At 40.1% G+C, this 16,991-nt stretch overlaps 1 protein-coding gene across 1 annotated transcript in view; it reads right to left on the minus strand.

Moving 5' to 3' along the window:
- The window catches only part of LOC105487021 (solute carrier family 17 member 6), a 41,584-nt gene extending 24,620 nt beyond the window's left edge, over nt 1-16,964 (minus strand). Inside the window, exons 1-3 of the mRNA XM_011750289.2 lie at nt 16,308-16,964; nt 13,186-13,438; nt 11,588-11,706 (exon numbers count right to left, since the gene is read on the minus strand). Coding sequence (XP_011748591.1) covers nt 11,588-11,706; nt 13,186-13,438; nt 16,308-16,393 — 458 coding nt within the window. The 5' untranslated portion in view covers nt 16,394-16,964. The remainder of the gene's footprint in view (nt 1-11,587; nt 11,707-13,185; nt 13,439-16,307) is intronic.
- Between the last annotated feature and the right edge of the window lie 27 nt (nt 16,965-16,991).

A 16,991-nucleotide genomic window follows, 5' to 3' on the forward strand; every position in this document is an offset into this window, starting at 1 on the left:
ACTTAGTCTGATGCTTGACACATGAAAATAAATTCATAACTATGAGCCAGTCAGGTAGAGACAGTAATTGTCAATGGTTATTGAATTGCTAGTGTGGATATCACTTCTAGATTCTTATTTTTACTGAACAACAATATTAGAAAGCTCTTACTGCTATCCTTACTTCACAGACAGTGTGATCATGTCTGAGTGAGTTAAAATAACTTGCCAAGGTCATATAGATAGTAAGTAGAGAACTGTGGTTGACCTTACTTATCTGTTGTAGATCCGGGATATCTAATCACTAAGATCTACTTACTATAATAGCAGCAGAATGAGTACTGTCATTAACAATGCCAACAGCAATATACAAAATAACATAAACTTTGAAAGATGAAAATGTTATTGAAAGATGGATGGTAGTAGCAGTGGGAAGTGAAAGCAGAATTCTACCCCATCTCTCCTATGTTTTGAAATAAGTAGTAAAATGAAGAGGCTTATTTATGAAAGTTTTGTACTTTCTTAAACAAAGTGTAGGTTTCAATAAAGAAATGAAAGAAGTAGTGGAACTGAATATGTAAAAGAATTTTAAGAATATAAAATTGCTTGGCGTGGTGGCTAACGCCTATAATCACAGCATTTTTGGGGGCCGAGGTGGGTGAATTGCCTGAGGTCAGGAGTTCAAGATCAGCGTGACCAACATGGTGAAACCCTGTCTGCACTAAAAACACAAAAATTAGCTGGGCGTGGCAGTGGGCACCTGTAATCTCAGCTACTCGGGAGGCTGAGGCAGGAGAATCACTTGAACCCAGGAGGCGGAGGTTGTAGTGAGCCGAGATCGTGCCACTGCACTCCAGCCTGGGCAACAAGAGCAAAACTCTGTCTCAAAAAAAAATTATATATAGAGAGAGTTGTTTAGCATAGTAGTTTCTAGACTTTCACATGCATGATAAAAACCTGGGGCCTGTCAAAATGCCGTTTGCTAGATGTCAGAGTTTCTGACTCAGTAGATGTGTTTGGGGCCTGAGAATTTGCATTTCTAACCAGATCCCAGGTGATTCTAGTATTGCTTGTCCTGCTTTGGGAATCACTGACTTAGCAGTACCATGCCAGGTATTCCCCCAGGACATCACAAAAGGGGCAAATATGGGGTAAAGACCAGACCTAGAATAAACAAAGCTGGTCAAAGTTAGACATAGTGGAAATAGAAGGCTTACACTTTATTATAGAAGGGAGAGGCAAGGGTAGAATAGAAACACTGCTAAAATGGAAGATGTCCTTTAAAAAACACAAATTGATATTAGATTGTTAGATCAAAAATGAAAATGAAGTTCTCTGTTCTGCTTTTGACCATTCTTATTGACCAAATTGAGCAGCTGCCATATTTTTCTTGGGGACATTTAAATAGCATGATATAGTATTTGTTAAGAAGAAGAGTTTCTTTTTTTATTACCCTGTGAAAATCCAAATTAGAACTCCAATTTCTTGCTAAGTATGACTTTGAGCAAGTTGTCATTACTTAAATTCTTCAGCCTCATTTCTCAGTCTGTTTCTTGTCGACATTTAAATAGCATGATATAGTATTAGTTAAAAATGAGAGGGGTTTTTTTGTTTGTTTGTTACACTGTGAAAATTCGAATTCCAATTTCTTGCTAAGTATAACTTTGGGCAAGTTGTCATCACTTAAATTATCTTAGCCTCATTTCTTGATCTGTATAATGGAGATGTTTCCATACTTCAAATAAAGTATCATGAAGATTAAATAAATCAGTTATGGAAGGGGACACTGTCTGGTCCATAATAAATGGCTTGTCAAGGTTAACCATTATTATACAGAAATTTCCTAATGTTTAATAGACTTTTCAGAGAATGATTATTCCATATCTTTTTCTCCAGAATGATTTCGCACTGATTAAATAGTGTTAATTCTGTACCCATGAACACATGGGTGTTCCATATCAGGCTGAAATTCTAGCAGCTTTCATGAAGTGCAGAAGACATGTAATGGGAATTTTATCTCCCATTTTGAATTCATACAGAATTGATTGAAATGCATCAGCCTCTTAGTCTGTGCCTCAATAGTCCATCTAAAGTATCTGATGGGAAATGACCAGAAAAGAAAATTCACAGTCCTCTTTAAATCAATAACCGTCTTAGAATCCTTCCAACTTTATCCTTCAATACTTACCCATGCCCCGACCCTCAAAAACACACCTCTTTTTCAACTAGTCTCCTCTCTCAGATATTGCTGAACTACTGTAGATCACTTTTGTAAGACTTAACTCGTGAGGTTATACGTTCCCCAAGCCCTCCCATTATTTTTTCTCTTGGAGAATTGGGTCCAGTTCTCCACTCCTTTAAACCCCTTGGTGCTAGCACAATCCTTTTCATATGGCACATTCTTAGGAATGAGCATCCATTTCTTTTTGTGCAAAGACTCTCAACTGAGGGTAATTATAACTTCCTCTCCTGAGGTATATGTAGGTGATAACAGAACTTTCTTCTATGAATATTTATTTCAAGCAATTGACTATTTATTTGTTCTCTAGCTTTTAATGGGGACAGACTGCTGTTCTGGGTATACTATCAATTCTAGGAAGCTGAGTTATTTTCATAGAATAACTCTAGATTGACAGCTATGGGCTATAATTTAAAGTACTCCTGTAGATAAATCCTCACTTGAGATAGTTGCTGAGTTCAAGTACATGGCCCAGTCTGGCCTCATTCTTACATCTTGCAAAGAACACTGGAATCCCCTGAAACTAGCAGCCATCACATTGCCTTTTACTGCCTGTTCATCACTAGATCGTCATCAGCCTCTGAAACCACTGCCTCTGAAGCTCTGCTTTCAAAATTAAATTAAGAAGTAATGTTTCAGAGGCGATACGTTGTCCTCTTAAAGAACCTCACCATTCATTAATATTTAATATAGTTATATATATTATATTATGCTTGTTTCACAGTCATCATTTTTGTTTGGTCTGATGCTAGAAGTCAGAAGCATTAAATATATTTTCTGTATATTAACAGACAGAAGGAAATAGATTATATAACAAGAAACATTTAATGTTCATGTGAGTTTTGTTATCCCTAGGATTACTCTTAACTTTAACACTTAAAATTGGGTTTCACAGCACTACTGCCCTGAAAATGATGTTCATCATTAAAAGATTTTAAAGTTATTCTCTGATCAAAAGACTTGTCTAGCAATGAAAACCACACAAGTAAATCAATTCTCAAAATTGTTCCCCAGGCGAGTTCTTTCCTATTGACCTAGCCCAGCACTAAATAATAGAGTGATTTTTAAAGAAACTGTAAAATACAATACTTTTTGAAGAAAACACACAGTAAAGATACTTAATAGGAGAAATGTGTTTAGTAAAGAATGATATAATTTGAAATCAGACATCCTGGGGTCTATAACCCAGCTCTGCCTCATACCTCATAGTGGTATTTGGGAAAACGATTCTGTATTCAGTTTTCTCATGCGTAAAAGAAGTTTCAGTATGCCTGCTTTCATGGTCATAAACATAGAAATAATAGGCACTGGGGACTCCAAAAGAGAAGAGTGTGAAAGTACTGGGGGTGCTGGTGAGGGCTGAAAAATTCTCTCTCAGGTATAGTTATCTATTTAGGTAATGGGTACCCTAGAAGCCTAAACCTCACCATTGCACAATCTATCCACATGACAAGCCTATACATGTATCCCTTGAATCTAAAATAATAATAAAAGAAAGAATGCCTGCCTTATAGAGTCATGTGAGGGATAAAGATAATGTACATTACAAATGTGATATATACATATATATACTTATTATTTGATTCAATTCTAATTTCACCTGCCTCCCAAAATGTAAAACAAAGGCAATTATGAAGTTGACTTTATAATATAATTTATGTCTTCTCTCTTTCCACTCTAAAAAAAGCATTTTCTGGAAATAAATACATTTTGTAAAATTAAATACTTATTTATTTTGATTTTTTAAATTGTAAAAGTAAGTTTCATATAATATCAGGCAGTATATTTATATCATTATTATATATTAAAACAAACTATCAATGAAACACTCTGGCAAATTACACTTTTTTTTAAACAATAAACACAGTAAAACATAGCTTTCTCAGAAGAAATAAAGAAGTCACACATATATATGGCTGAAATTGAAGTTCCAAATAATAAGATGAATCTCAAGCAGTCTGGTATTTCATTTCACTTAAGGTCTTTCTCCTTATAATTGGCATCTAAGGTGCTAGATTGAAAACCCACTCCTGCTGTGAATATAAGTCAGAGATAGGCCATCAGTAATTGGGCTGGGGAAAAAAAAGGAAAGAAATGTGCAAACTACGTGTAAAATAATAATGTTATTATTTCTTAAGAAAATACATAGAAATTGGTGGGTGTTCTTAATTTTTCAAAGAACAATATTACAGTCTCTGTGACATAAAATAAGGGCCATTTGCTTATTAAGGATGTTTTCAAAATAATAAACCATTTGAAAATCACTTAAATTTGTTGGGTTTTTTTTTTGTGATTTCCTCTGCAGCAAATAACATTCTCAAATAAATTTGCTGATTATTGTCAGGTTAAAGCCTGATTTCTATTTTTCTTCTACTTGTCACACACACATACACTTTCCTCTTCTTTTACAGTAAGAAATAATCACATATCATTATTTTATGCACATTGGTGTTCTTAAATGGCAGGAAGCTCTATACCACTATAGAGACTGCCAAAATCAAGAGGTGTAATAGTAATCACGACATAGAAATGTTTGGAAAGGCAAACGCAGCTGCTGAAAACCTGTATCACAGACTGCCTGATGATTAGCATTCAATATGGCCCATAATGAGTTAGCTTTGAAATTCCTAGTCATATTTTCTCTAAGCCACAGCCACAAACACCCTCAAGTACCAAGCCCACCCCAAAATGATTTTCCCAGAAGAGGTGAAAGGAGCACTGGTGACTTGTCACTTCTACAGATGATGTTCATTTTCCCTAAATCAATCAGTCCACTTCCATTTGGGCAGTGGATTGTCACTTAACAGGGAACTAGTGTTCCTCACCTCAGGTGTGGAACTAATTCTTTCCTGGAGGGTCTGCAGTAGACTGACTCAGGCTGTTTAATCTATTTAATCTAATCAAATCAGGGCTTGGATGCCTCCCTTTGTCACATCTGATGCCCCCACTCCCATATTAAAAAGGGAATACACAGGCATGAGCCAACCCTCTGAGTCCCTTGATACATCATTAAGTTGTAAAAATGACTTCATCACTCACGACAGAGAGATTAGACAGCCCCAGTGGTAGCATATGGCAGTGGGAGCATCACTCTACCAGCTGCCCACATGACTCTCTCCTTCCTCAAATCATGTCCCTCCCCTCCAGAAGCTGCCTCTGCACTGCAGTAGCAGAAGACTCTGCTGCAGCGGGAAAACCCAGAGCTAGTAAGGGGTAAGGGGATTGGAGAATGAAAAGAGAGAGAGAGAAACTCATATCGACAAAGCACATGCAAGCCCTTGGAGACCCCTCCCTCCTCAATCCATCTATTCATCTTATGGTAAAGGGTATTTTCTTTTGTCGGAAAAATGCAGGCTTCTCCTGCCTTACCCCAGATACCTAACCTATGGGGCCCACAATAGGAAGGCGGCTAGATGTTTGATTGGCAGCTAGATGCACGAGATAGAAAAAGTCACCTCTGGCCTTAAAACACTGGGTGTTTATAAACCATTTGCATCGGAACAGGATGGTGGTCCCTTTCAGCAGGATTTATGTTCATAGTCTGAATTATTTTCTCACACATAAGGAATTCACAAATATTTCTCACTGGAAGGATTGAGGAACTCCTCCTTGCAATGAAGGTTGCAATGGAGAGAGGGAAAAAATTATATAAATAGACCAACAGCGTGTGTGTGTGTGTGTGTGTGTGTGTGTGTGTGTGTGTGTGTGTGTTTGATGATGGTGCTTAGGAATTCATTTCCAATGCTTATTTCAACAATAAATAATGCACATCTTTATTGTTTCATCTCTCTGAAGAAAAAAGACAGAACATCATCAGTAAAATTGCTCCTTTCTGGGCTTAATACGTGAAGATATTATGTTTAAAATGTCTGTCTTCTTCTCTTTTTGAAAATTATTCTAGCAAGAGATTTTTCATAATTAGTCAGAATATTTACCTAAAGTATATTAAAATGTATTTTTGTAAATACAAATACACACCAGTAAATTTTAAAACCATGCTTTTGGGTTTGCTCACTTTTGCATATAAATTACTTTCTATTTGATACAGCATATAAACTGAGTTGCATCAGTCAAAATCCCAAAGATAAATCGCTTCATTTCTGCAGACAAAAGTCTAATCTACACCCAGTCATGTTCAAATCTCTGCAATTTTAGTGGTAAGAGCCCAAACTGCCAATGTGTCTGAGTGGCAGAAAAAGTTATAAATACCATGTTTTCTGCTATAGAATATCAGATTATTTGTCTTCGTCATTATCAAGTGTGGAGTTTGCCTTTTTCAGAGAAAAGGGTAGAATCAGCTATGTTGTAGCCAAATAGCTTGGGAGCCAGTACACACACACACACACAAAATACAGTATGATTCTCCTGCCAAAATAAAATCTAAGGATCCCTTGGGCCTGCTAAAGGCTTCTCTCTCTAATTCATGAAATTCTTCCCTGGATTTGGGGCATGATAGATTGTAATCACTCATTCAGAGAGCAGATGACTCAGCCTACTGCTGAAAGTGAACTTTGCAATGAAGCATATAGTATCAGACAGAGATGTTAAATTTCATTGTAAAGGTACCTTGCCATCAAGTATTATCAGGCACGTGAGTTCTAGTCACAATCCCTTTGTGACCTCAGATACATCACTACTCCCTCATTCTCTATTTCATTTCCTGCTCTGTAAAATGAGAGGGTTGGATTAGATGAGCTCTGTCCAGCGATAATATGGGTTCCTCCTTTTGTGGGGTTCACTATATGCTACAACCAAGTGTGATCCTAAGTGTCTTATTCAAATAAAGTATTTTTTCTTTAGAAAAAGTCAAGTTAGAAATTCAAGAAATACTTGAAAAGACAAAAGTAAAGGATTACGGTAGGGGAAAATAAACTCTAACTTTGTATAGAGAAGTCTAACCTCAAGCTAAAATGGATTTCTCTAAGTGTATTTATGCTTGGGTAGAATTCAAAGATTGGGTGCACTGAATTACTAGCACTCTATACACTTGACTAAAAATATTTTTAAAAATAGATCTTTAAAGGCCTTCAAATAAAATTTATGGAATTTTTGGTGAATAATAATTTCAATTCGAATAATGTACACGGGGAAATAATTTTAAAGGTAGAAATATGACTCATGAAAAAAGGCATTTTTATCACATTGGAAATAAACCAATTGCATTACTAACACTTAAGGTAAATTTATACTAAAATAAGCTGAATAGTCACAGAAATTTATTTTCCTTCCATTTTTTTCTAAATTTAAGATTTCATTAATAATAAATAATAACAGCCAGCAATTACCTAGTTCCAGGCACTTCAAAAAAACTACATATATTTAGCTGTTATGACCCACACGTGGTAGGTACTTTGATTAGCCCTCTTTTACAGAAATACAAACTGAGGTGCAAAGGGGTTAAATAACATTTTATATCATTCAGTCACTAAGTAACGCATTCAAGAGCCTGAACCTACAGTTTGGCTTAAAGCGTAAATCTTTCTGCTTTTTTTTTAAAGCCCCAAACACCTTGTTGTGATATTTTATTTACTTAATGAATATTTATCATGAGTCAGGTACTCTCTGAGATGCTAGCAATACAAGAGTGAAAAAGAAAACATGGACAAAACTCCCATTAGACAAATAGATAAATAAGTAAAATATTGATATGACAGGTGGTGATAAGTGCTATGAAAAAAATTAAAGCAGGGTTGAGAAATCAAGAGGACAGGAGCAGGGTATTAAAAATATCAAATAGAGTTTGAATAATATCACCACTTAAATAAAGGCAAAAACACTTTTTGTAATACAGTGCTATACATTAAAAATATAATGTTCATCAAACTCCCTTTGCTGTATCTGACCTGTGGTTATGCCTTTTGCAAAAAAATACATATATATATTTATATATGTATTATATTTATATATTTCATATATATTTTATGTATTTCACATATTATATATCTATGCTATTTGTGCCATTAAACACTTGTCCAGGTTCTTCACAGCAATTTAAATGCAGGGTAAAACCAGTCTTCAGGAATTTCATACTTGTAAACATCTGGATTACTATAAGTCCATGTCCTGTATTATTTAAAGACAAAAATAATTTGCCCTCCACATCTTTTTATTACTATATTAATATGTTCCCATCTTAAAACATTAAAGATTTTGTAAGGAATCTTCCTTTGACCTCCCACCCTAAGGCCTTTCCTGGGGTGACTAAATTCTCCCGCCCATAATGTGCAATAGCTTTTTAAGGGAAGACAAAGGAAAAAGTGATGCAAGAGCTGTCCCTCCTCTTGCTCTCCTCTTGGGAGTAAATTGGGTTTACTCCCCTCCTGACTCTTCCAACTCCTCCTCTCAATGATCAGGAAAGTAAATGTACTTCGAATCTGAGTAGTATAAGAACCAGGAGTCTGCATTGTGACCAAGAGTGGGGCTGTCTTTGCTTAATCAACAAATTGAAGAAGCTAAATAATTGCTCTTTGTTTTTCATTGAGACATTTGCCAAGAGGTGTAACCAGGAGCCCTTCTCTCTTGAGTGGCTGTCTCCACACACCTCAGTTTATCTTTCTCGGTTCCACCCACAACAGTGATGGCAAACACTTTCCAAAGTGAGCCTTTTTTACACCTAAAGGGAAAGGAATCTGTCCCCAATATCACACACAAGGGAAATCTCTTTCTACTATTAAGTGATCAATATGGAGAAGCTTATTTGAACGGGTACATGATGCTTATAAGTGGAAGATTGGTTTTGCTGCTTTGTCTTTACTGTTTTTGAAAAAGAGATCATAATAGGAAACATACATCTTTCAAACAACTTATAAAAATTTCTGATTTTGTATTTATTAAAAGCCTTCCAAGGAAAAATTCTATGTAGCATCTGTAGTACTAGTTGGACATTCACCATGTTAATAATAGGGGTATCAGGATGATTAAATTTTTATCATTTTTATGATTTTTTCTTACTAATATGCAATACTGTTTTAAACTGAAAAGAAAATGTTACACATGTTTAAAAATCATTATCACACAAGGCTTCAACTGCATTTTGCAATGTTTCGTTATATTTTCAAAATGAAGCAAAATGTCAGAATCTTCAGGCAAGATAAGATAGTTGATCTCTGTAATTTTCTATAGGTTCATGATATTTTACAATACATTTTTAATTTAATTTTCTCAGTATTGTAGAACATAACATATCATATATGAAAATATTAAGGCCTCTCCCTTGAATACCCATTTAAAGGTAAGATTAATTTGGGTCCAAATAGGAATTCTAGAAATTAAAATTTTTTTCTATACAAAAATTAGCTGAGTGTGGTGGTGCATGCCTGTAGTCCCGCTATTGGGGAGGCTGAGGTGGGAGAATCTCTTGGACCCAGGAGGCGGAGTTTGCAGTGAGCCCAAATCCTACCACTGCACTTCAGTCTGGCTACAGAGTGAGAATCTGTCTCAAAAAAAAAAAAAAAAAAAAAAATTCCTTTGAGGAAAATCTACCAGATAAATTAGAACCTGAGTCAGCATCACTGTTTTCATTGATAAACATGACACAGATAGTAATGAGTTTGCTTTAAAAAAAAAAAAAAATCAGAAAAACCCATTTACTGACCTCCTAGTGTTACAAAGAGGAAAAGCTGGAGCATCCCTGGTGTTTTTTCCTGGCAGGAAAATGTTAGCATTTTAATATTTGGCAAGGTGAATGTTCTGACTCTGAAAAAAACCCTTAAAGTCACCACCATTATACTTTCATTTGACATCATATTGAGTTCTTGTATCATTTTTGTTTTTTGGTGAATTGTTGCTTTTTTTTTCTCCTGCAGTGAAAACATTCCATGCATGTATGTTTAGGGTATCTTTCTGAAAACTTTGTTTTATTTTAGGAAATACTTTCTAGGGAATAAAAGGAATGAAGACTATATATATTGGGGATCTAAAATCCAAAAATGTAACATGTTCATAATCAATAATATTTAACAGAGTATTTCTTTAATTTTTTTGCCTAATATCAATGTTTTCTTTGATTTATCACATCCATAAAAAAGGGTTCTCTACGTAGTTAATGAGTTTCATCAAGTGTCCATCAGCAGATGAATGGATAAAGAAAATGTGGTATATATATACACTACATTGATTTTTTTGAAGGGACTATTTGTCTACTACTTGGTCTTCGTGTCAGCCATCCGAGTGTCAAGTAAAGACAGCCCCCGAAAGGCATTATTCCTAATGTATGGCACTCTCCTCTTGACATTTTAAAGCATTGCCCCAACATCCTCACTCTAGGGATCCTTAAGCCTAAAATAAATTTCCAAGAATTCCTCTCCAGGCCCTGAGGACTCTGAGAAGCCTTGGGAAGGAAAGACACCGCTAGTGAAAGGGATTGTAATTGATAAAAGCCGCAGTATGGGGCCTGAGAGATGAGGTGTTCCCAGGTTACAAAGGGCCAGGTTGCATATGACCACTATTAGGGAGGTGCCAACTTCTAGTCCTCTGCTGTTAAAATGTGACTGAAAGTCTTTCTTTGTGGTATCTAAGCAGAAAGAACAGAAAGTGCTGGTGCATATGTTCTATGTGGGTTCAATTCAGACGTGAAGAACATTTAGTTTTGTTTATCAATATACACAGAGTGAAGCAAAGGAACCTATCCTTCACCTTCTGGTGGCCAGGCTATGCCCGTCAACACCCCCACTCCATCAGTCCTTAGGACTTACGCTTTAGGGGCGTCTCTGCAGGTGCCGCTGGTGGCGCTTCTGGGAACAGGCGCTAGGACCTTGGTTGTGGACACCGCAGCAAGGCAGGAGGCCACTGAAAGCAGCTGAGGGCTCCCCCAACCCCCGCCCCTAAGCAGCTCATTAACAGGTGGAATCGCATCGCTGGTTCCTGCCCCTCCTAGAAACAAATCCTTCAAACCCAGAGCACGAACTGGGCGGGGTACGGGGCCAGCCGTTCGAGGCGCCTTGCCAGGAGGTCAGACCCTCGGGGAGCCTGGGCGACTGTGGGGAGTGCAGGAGACAGCGCAGCATCTGCCGTTCCCCACTCCTTTGTGCACTCAGGCACACGGTCCCTGCTCTGCCTGCTCTCGGTCTGCCCTGAGCTCGGGTCAGGCTATAAAGCACGTCGATCATTTCGCCAAAAGCAAGTTCAGCCACAGCAGAGGGAAGGAGGCCGCGTGCGCCGGTCCCAGAGAGCCTGCATTCGTTTAGACGACTAATTCTGGAAGGAGTCACCAGCAGCTCCAGCCCTGACAGGGTGTTGTCAAGGGACTAGAAGACTTCGCTTGGGGGTCCTCAAACCCCTCTGGGCTGTTGTCTCTGCTCCCAGCTTCTGCTGCCCCTTCGGAAGGAACAAACACCACGCCCTGAGCCCCAGCCCCGCCTGGTGCGTTACCTGTTGGCTGCCAGTCGAGACGCGATGTAGCCTCCCGGAATCTGGGTGATGATGTAGCCCCAAAAGAAGGAACCGTGGATCATCCCCACGGTTTCCGGGTCCCAGTTGAATTTGGCTTTCTATGGAGGGGTAGGAGAAATAAGTGTGAAGGGAAAGAGTAGCGTCAGTGCCAAAGGCTCACTTTCAGAGGTTCACAAGCCAAAAAGCCCCCAACGCTTGGGCGCTTCATGCATTCCGGGGATAAGAGTGGCTTCATTTTCGTTTCCTAACAAAATTGCCTCTTGCAACGAAAAAACCTTGCTCATTAACAAAATGTATTATGATTAATAGTGAGGCCGCGCGCACCGGCTTTGCTCCCCGACTGCTGTCAGGCAGATCGAATCATCTGAATGGAGGAATCTAGAGGGCCCGTCTTGGAAACTCGGACTCCCCATGAAGAGATTTGTTAGCCAGATGTGGAGATGCCTGGCAGGGGTCCACTTAACGAATCCGGTCAATGCGGACGCAGTAGTGTAGTGACTTCTAACCCTGGAGACTTAAATAGGGAAATTCTGGGGAAGGAAAGTGGGGAGGGAAGGAAGGTGGGGAGCGAAGGATGAAAGATGCAGGGCTCCTGGTGGCTAAGAGAAAGGGTGTCCCCACAAATGGGGATGGATATGGGCCTGAAGAATTTGGAGTAGTCGGTGAATTGGAAGGAGTAAAGGGAGAGGGAGTCATTGCTCAGGGGTTTTAATAAATGCGGGGCAGGGGTATTTCTGAAGGTGGAGGTCTAATTCCGTTCTAATCAGCCTGGGTGACTTCCCGAGGGGAACCTCAAAGTAAACTGGGTCTCAATATTTACGTCCGAAAGGTGGGAGCGCGCTTTTCCCGCCTGAGAACTGGGGACCCTTTTTCTCCTTTGATATTTTGACACCCAGCGGATTTTGCAAGGTCTCCCGGATTCCAAGAGCCTTCCCCAGTTTCTGCTCTCAACTCCTGCTTAGTCTGGTTTACGGCAGTTGGGGTTTCTAAGAAGGAAGTCCGGACCCAGGGGTTCTGTGACCTTGACGTGACCCTCCCCTCTGGGCTCGACTCCCTGCCACCCTGGGACCCTCTTACGTTGTGGCTCCTCCTGGGAGAGGTAAACCTTCCCAAAGACCCCTCAGCCGAACCTGCTGATATGAACACAGCTGATTTTGTTTTCCAGTTTGTTTCATTTTGAATATTAAGAATGTTTTGGCGGGGACTGAATGAAGTCCTGGGAAAACTATAATTAATATGCTGCACTATTCACCCAAGTAAAACAAACACACTTCTATTTAGACTTAGTGGACATTGCTAGTCACCAACGTCTTGTATTAAGTCACAGTTCACAAAACCTGGTGAGCTAGACGCTCTTTTCTACTTTGCAGATGAGGAAGGGAAGGCCCAGACAGCAGAGCGAAAAGGGAACTGATAACACTACTGGGGTCCATTCTAGAACGACAGAGTCAGCGAGGAGCTTAGGGAGCACCCAAACCTTCCTTTCAGTGGGGAAAAACGGAGCTCACACAGGAGATAGGGTTTTGCGAGGCCGCATGGCCGAAGGGCGGGAGCCAGGGCGGCCAGACGTTGCCCACCTCCTTGATGACCTTGCCCCCGCGGTGGATGGTGCTGTTGTTGACCATGTCCACAATGGCCACGCCCAGGTTGCAGCGGATGCCGAAGGAGATGCAGAAGCCCAGGCCGCTCATGATGGCGATAATGTAGCGGCGCGGCAGGCCGAAGCATGTGCAGTCGCACAGCGGCGCCTTCCTCTCGGGCACCTCTAGGGGCTTCCCATCCTCCGTCAGCTCGATCGTCTCCCTGGTGTCTTGCTTCTTCTCCAGCACCCTGCGCGGCAGAGCAGGGGCGAGTCAAGGACGTGGCGGCTTAGGCACCCCCGATGCTGACCCATTCCCATTTTTCAGGACCCGTAGGGGTTGGGAGGAGGGCTGTCGACCTCACCCCACCCTCGGGGATTAGGGTGGTGGGGTGACACCAAGCTGCAAGACCTCCCACACTCTCTCACATTCTGCAGGTGCCCTTGGCCGCGGCGGCGACATCGCTTCAACTTTAGCACCTTTAGGCCTAAGGTAGCGAGTCCCTGTCTCGGGATCCAGCCCTGGGCGCTCTGATTCAGATACACAGGCCGCTTGGGCCTAACTTTCTTGCAGAGTCTGCAAGGTCTGCATTTTGTGAGGGCAGAGGTTACCAGAGCGTCCTCTGCACCTGAATAGGGACCTCCCACTCCTACCCGCGCCCAGCAGAGCTTAACCCTGACAACCGAGGTGTCCTCCTGCAACCCAGTACCAGAGGGCTACTCCGCTGCAGGCGGGCCCAACTTGAGAGCCTTTTCCACCCGCGCTGCCTTTTCCGTTTCTAGCAAGCTGAGGTTTTCCAGGTTGGCGATGCTGATATTCTGTCCCCCAGCCCACCCCTGGAGCTGAGCCTGGGGCACCCCCGGGACTAAGGCCTCTCTAGGCCAGTGCTTGTGCATGAGAAGAAGGCCTGAGAGCTCTCGCCGAGAGTGTCATGCACTCTCCTTCCCCTTCATCCCGCTCCAGGGTTCTAGTTCAATGCTTACGCCCCTGTTACACTTCTTACTATTTTTTTTTCCTTATTACTGGAGTTGGAGACAAAGGACTCTACAGCATATGGCCGACACCTAAGCTTCCTACTGCCAGAACATGAATAATTAATTATTCACAATCTTGCGTCATTACTCTCTCTCTTACAAACACCGAAAAATGTCAAGGATCCCTTTCCCAAGACGCAAAATGCGACTCCCAGATACACAAACGTGCTCCCATATCAACTTTTGTAAGATATTCCACATCAAAGGGGAAGATCTCACTTCAATATTTGTTTTTGCATAGTGTTTCATGAGATTTCAACCATCAATTCATTTTTGGCTTTGGTACTTGGGAGAAGGGGTAAATGAAAAGGGGAACGCGGAGAAAAGGAATGGTTTTACTAAAAGGTGGCAGTGTTCTAGTCTACAACATATTTATGAAATTTCTATTAACAACAAACAAACGAAAGGAATGCATAAGATAACATCTCCGTACGTAGCCCCTTGCGATTTATACTTTCGATATTTAAACAAAGAGCCTCTCCGTTTACAATTTGCAGAAATTTTTTCCAGTCTACCATGTAATTGTTTTTCACCTGTGCCGTTTTAAATGCTATGTGCACACCCAGTTGTTTTCACACACACGGGTGAAGCAAGCGAAATTTTTACAATTAATTTCAAATATGCATAGCTTGGAATATTGCTGTCAAGCAGTTTGAGGCCACCAGAAAAAAATGTCAGGCTTCCAAATTCTATAAAAAGCACCTGGAGAATAGGTCATAAAGGTATTTGTGGCTAGGTTAATGTTTATTCTTAAAGTCTGATCATAATGTTAGAAAATATTGCAATTTATTTTTACTGGGAGAAAAAAATTCAGCCAATGTGTGTGTGTGTGTGTGTGTGTGTGTGTGTGTGTGTGTGTGTGTGTGTGTTCTTTTCCTGTATTGGCTTCGTGTGCTCAAATCTACAAAGTTGAACTCTGCGCCGGATGGCAGTTGTACTGGGAAAGAACATCCCTTTCCATGGTAGCTGTGGGACTGCAGGGCCCTTGCGGTATCTACTGCCGCATAGGTGCATAATCGTGCCTACATGAAGCCCGCCAAACCTGAAGAGATTTGGAAAATTTGGGAGTGGTTTGATCATTTTCTTTACATTTCTCATGCATTTACAGAGACTTCAATTTCCAAAATATTAAAATTAGCGCTCCTTTGTAATTCTTTTTCCTTTTATGTCTGCTCTGTCTTCTTGATTTTGCTCTAATTATTAAGAAAAGCTGTATCCATATCACATACTTGAAATGATTTAAAGTTTTGCAAATTACAGCATAATTAGTGTAGTGACTATCGGAGGATTCAATAATTAAATCATTTCTAGGACTTTCAAAGTAATGTTGCTTGTTATATTTATGGCTGTTCTTCCAGGCATTGACATTTCCTATGCAAGAAATAGACTCTAGGAGATGAAAATAATTAAAAATGCATATACATTGTTTCAGTCTTAGAGAAAGGAATTGCTTCAACTATCAATTATTGATATATTTTGATTCTTCTTCATTCAATGCAGAAGACATATTCCACTAGGGGATTCTCTACTATGCTTTCGAAGCTGAGACCTCTCTCTTTCTCTCTCCGCAACATATATATACACACACACATATATATAGCATATATACATATATAACATATATATTAATAATATATAAACTATTACTCTTTGGAATTTCTTGGTTAATTTTTTTAGAGGGTTGTGTTTTATATTCATTTGTCTGCATGAAAAGAATTTAATTTGGGGCATTCTATGAGCACCAAAAGAAACGCTGTTTGAGCAGGTGCTGGTTATTTCTTAACTGTAAAGGAGATAAATCCTGTGTAATAAAGGATAAAACTCTGCAGTCACCAAAGCAAAAATCAAACACACACACACACACACACACACACACACACACACACACACACCAGACAGGTTCATTTAGTGCAACATTCCTGCATTAATAAGCAGGTTTCCAGAGCACCCCTGCTCCAAGCAATGGGCAACAAAAAGACTTTCCGATCATATTACAATCTTTCTGAGCCACCAGGGTTTACGGAAACGGCCCTGCAGATTTTTTCATGCTGAGCCCCAGGTAAGCAATGGTTTCCTTTGTCTTACCTGTAGATCTGGCCGAGGGATTTTCCAGCAAAATTCTTTAGCCCCTCTTTTCCTGGGGCCAAAATCCTTTGTTTTACTGATTCCATTCTTGCAAAGACTGTTGTCGGTTCTTGCCAGATTTAAATAGTGATTGCTAAAAACGGCGAGGATTGCGCATATTGTCTTAATCTCTTAAAGTAGTTGTTGGTTTTTCCTTCTCAGCAGAATGGTAGTGGCTTGCCTCCAGCAAGAGTGAGAGTGAGAGAAGGGAGGGAGAGTGAGAATGAGAATACAACAGAATAGCTGCATGCAACCCACGGATTTCCTAATAGGAGAGTTAGTAGACACAATCAGAAAGTCTCATTGGAAGGGGAGGATCCGGTGGCAAAGGGCGCAAGCAGTACCATGGTATTTGGGTAGATGCGGTTGAGTCCTTGTCCTGGAAGTCGGTCAGCTGAAAAACAATGTAAATTCCCCGTTTTGAAGATTTACTGCTCTCAAATCTGCTGGTTTTTAAACGGAGGGGCCGGAATGTCACAGAACCCTTGGGTAACAACAAAGTCAAAAGAATAGTACTTATTAAAATGGTGTCTTTGCCGTAAGGAACAGAGTACATTCAAAACTCATGGGAGCATCTCAGGTCTCAGGTGAGCAATGCTGCTATTAGTTTTTCCTCTCTGCCCATGATCTCCTCCCATCACGCCA

This window comes from Macaca nemestrina, chromosome 12 (genome assembly GCF_043159975.1).
Source record: "Macaca nemestrina isolate mMacNem1 chromosome 12, mMacNem.hap1, whole genome shotgun sequence".
Classification (NCBI taxonomy): domain Eukaryota; kingdom Metazoa; phylum Chordata; class Mammalia; order Primates; family Cercopithecidae; genus Macaca; species Macaca nemestrina.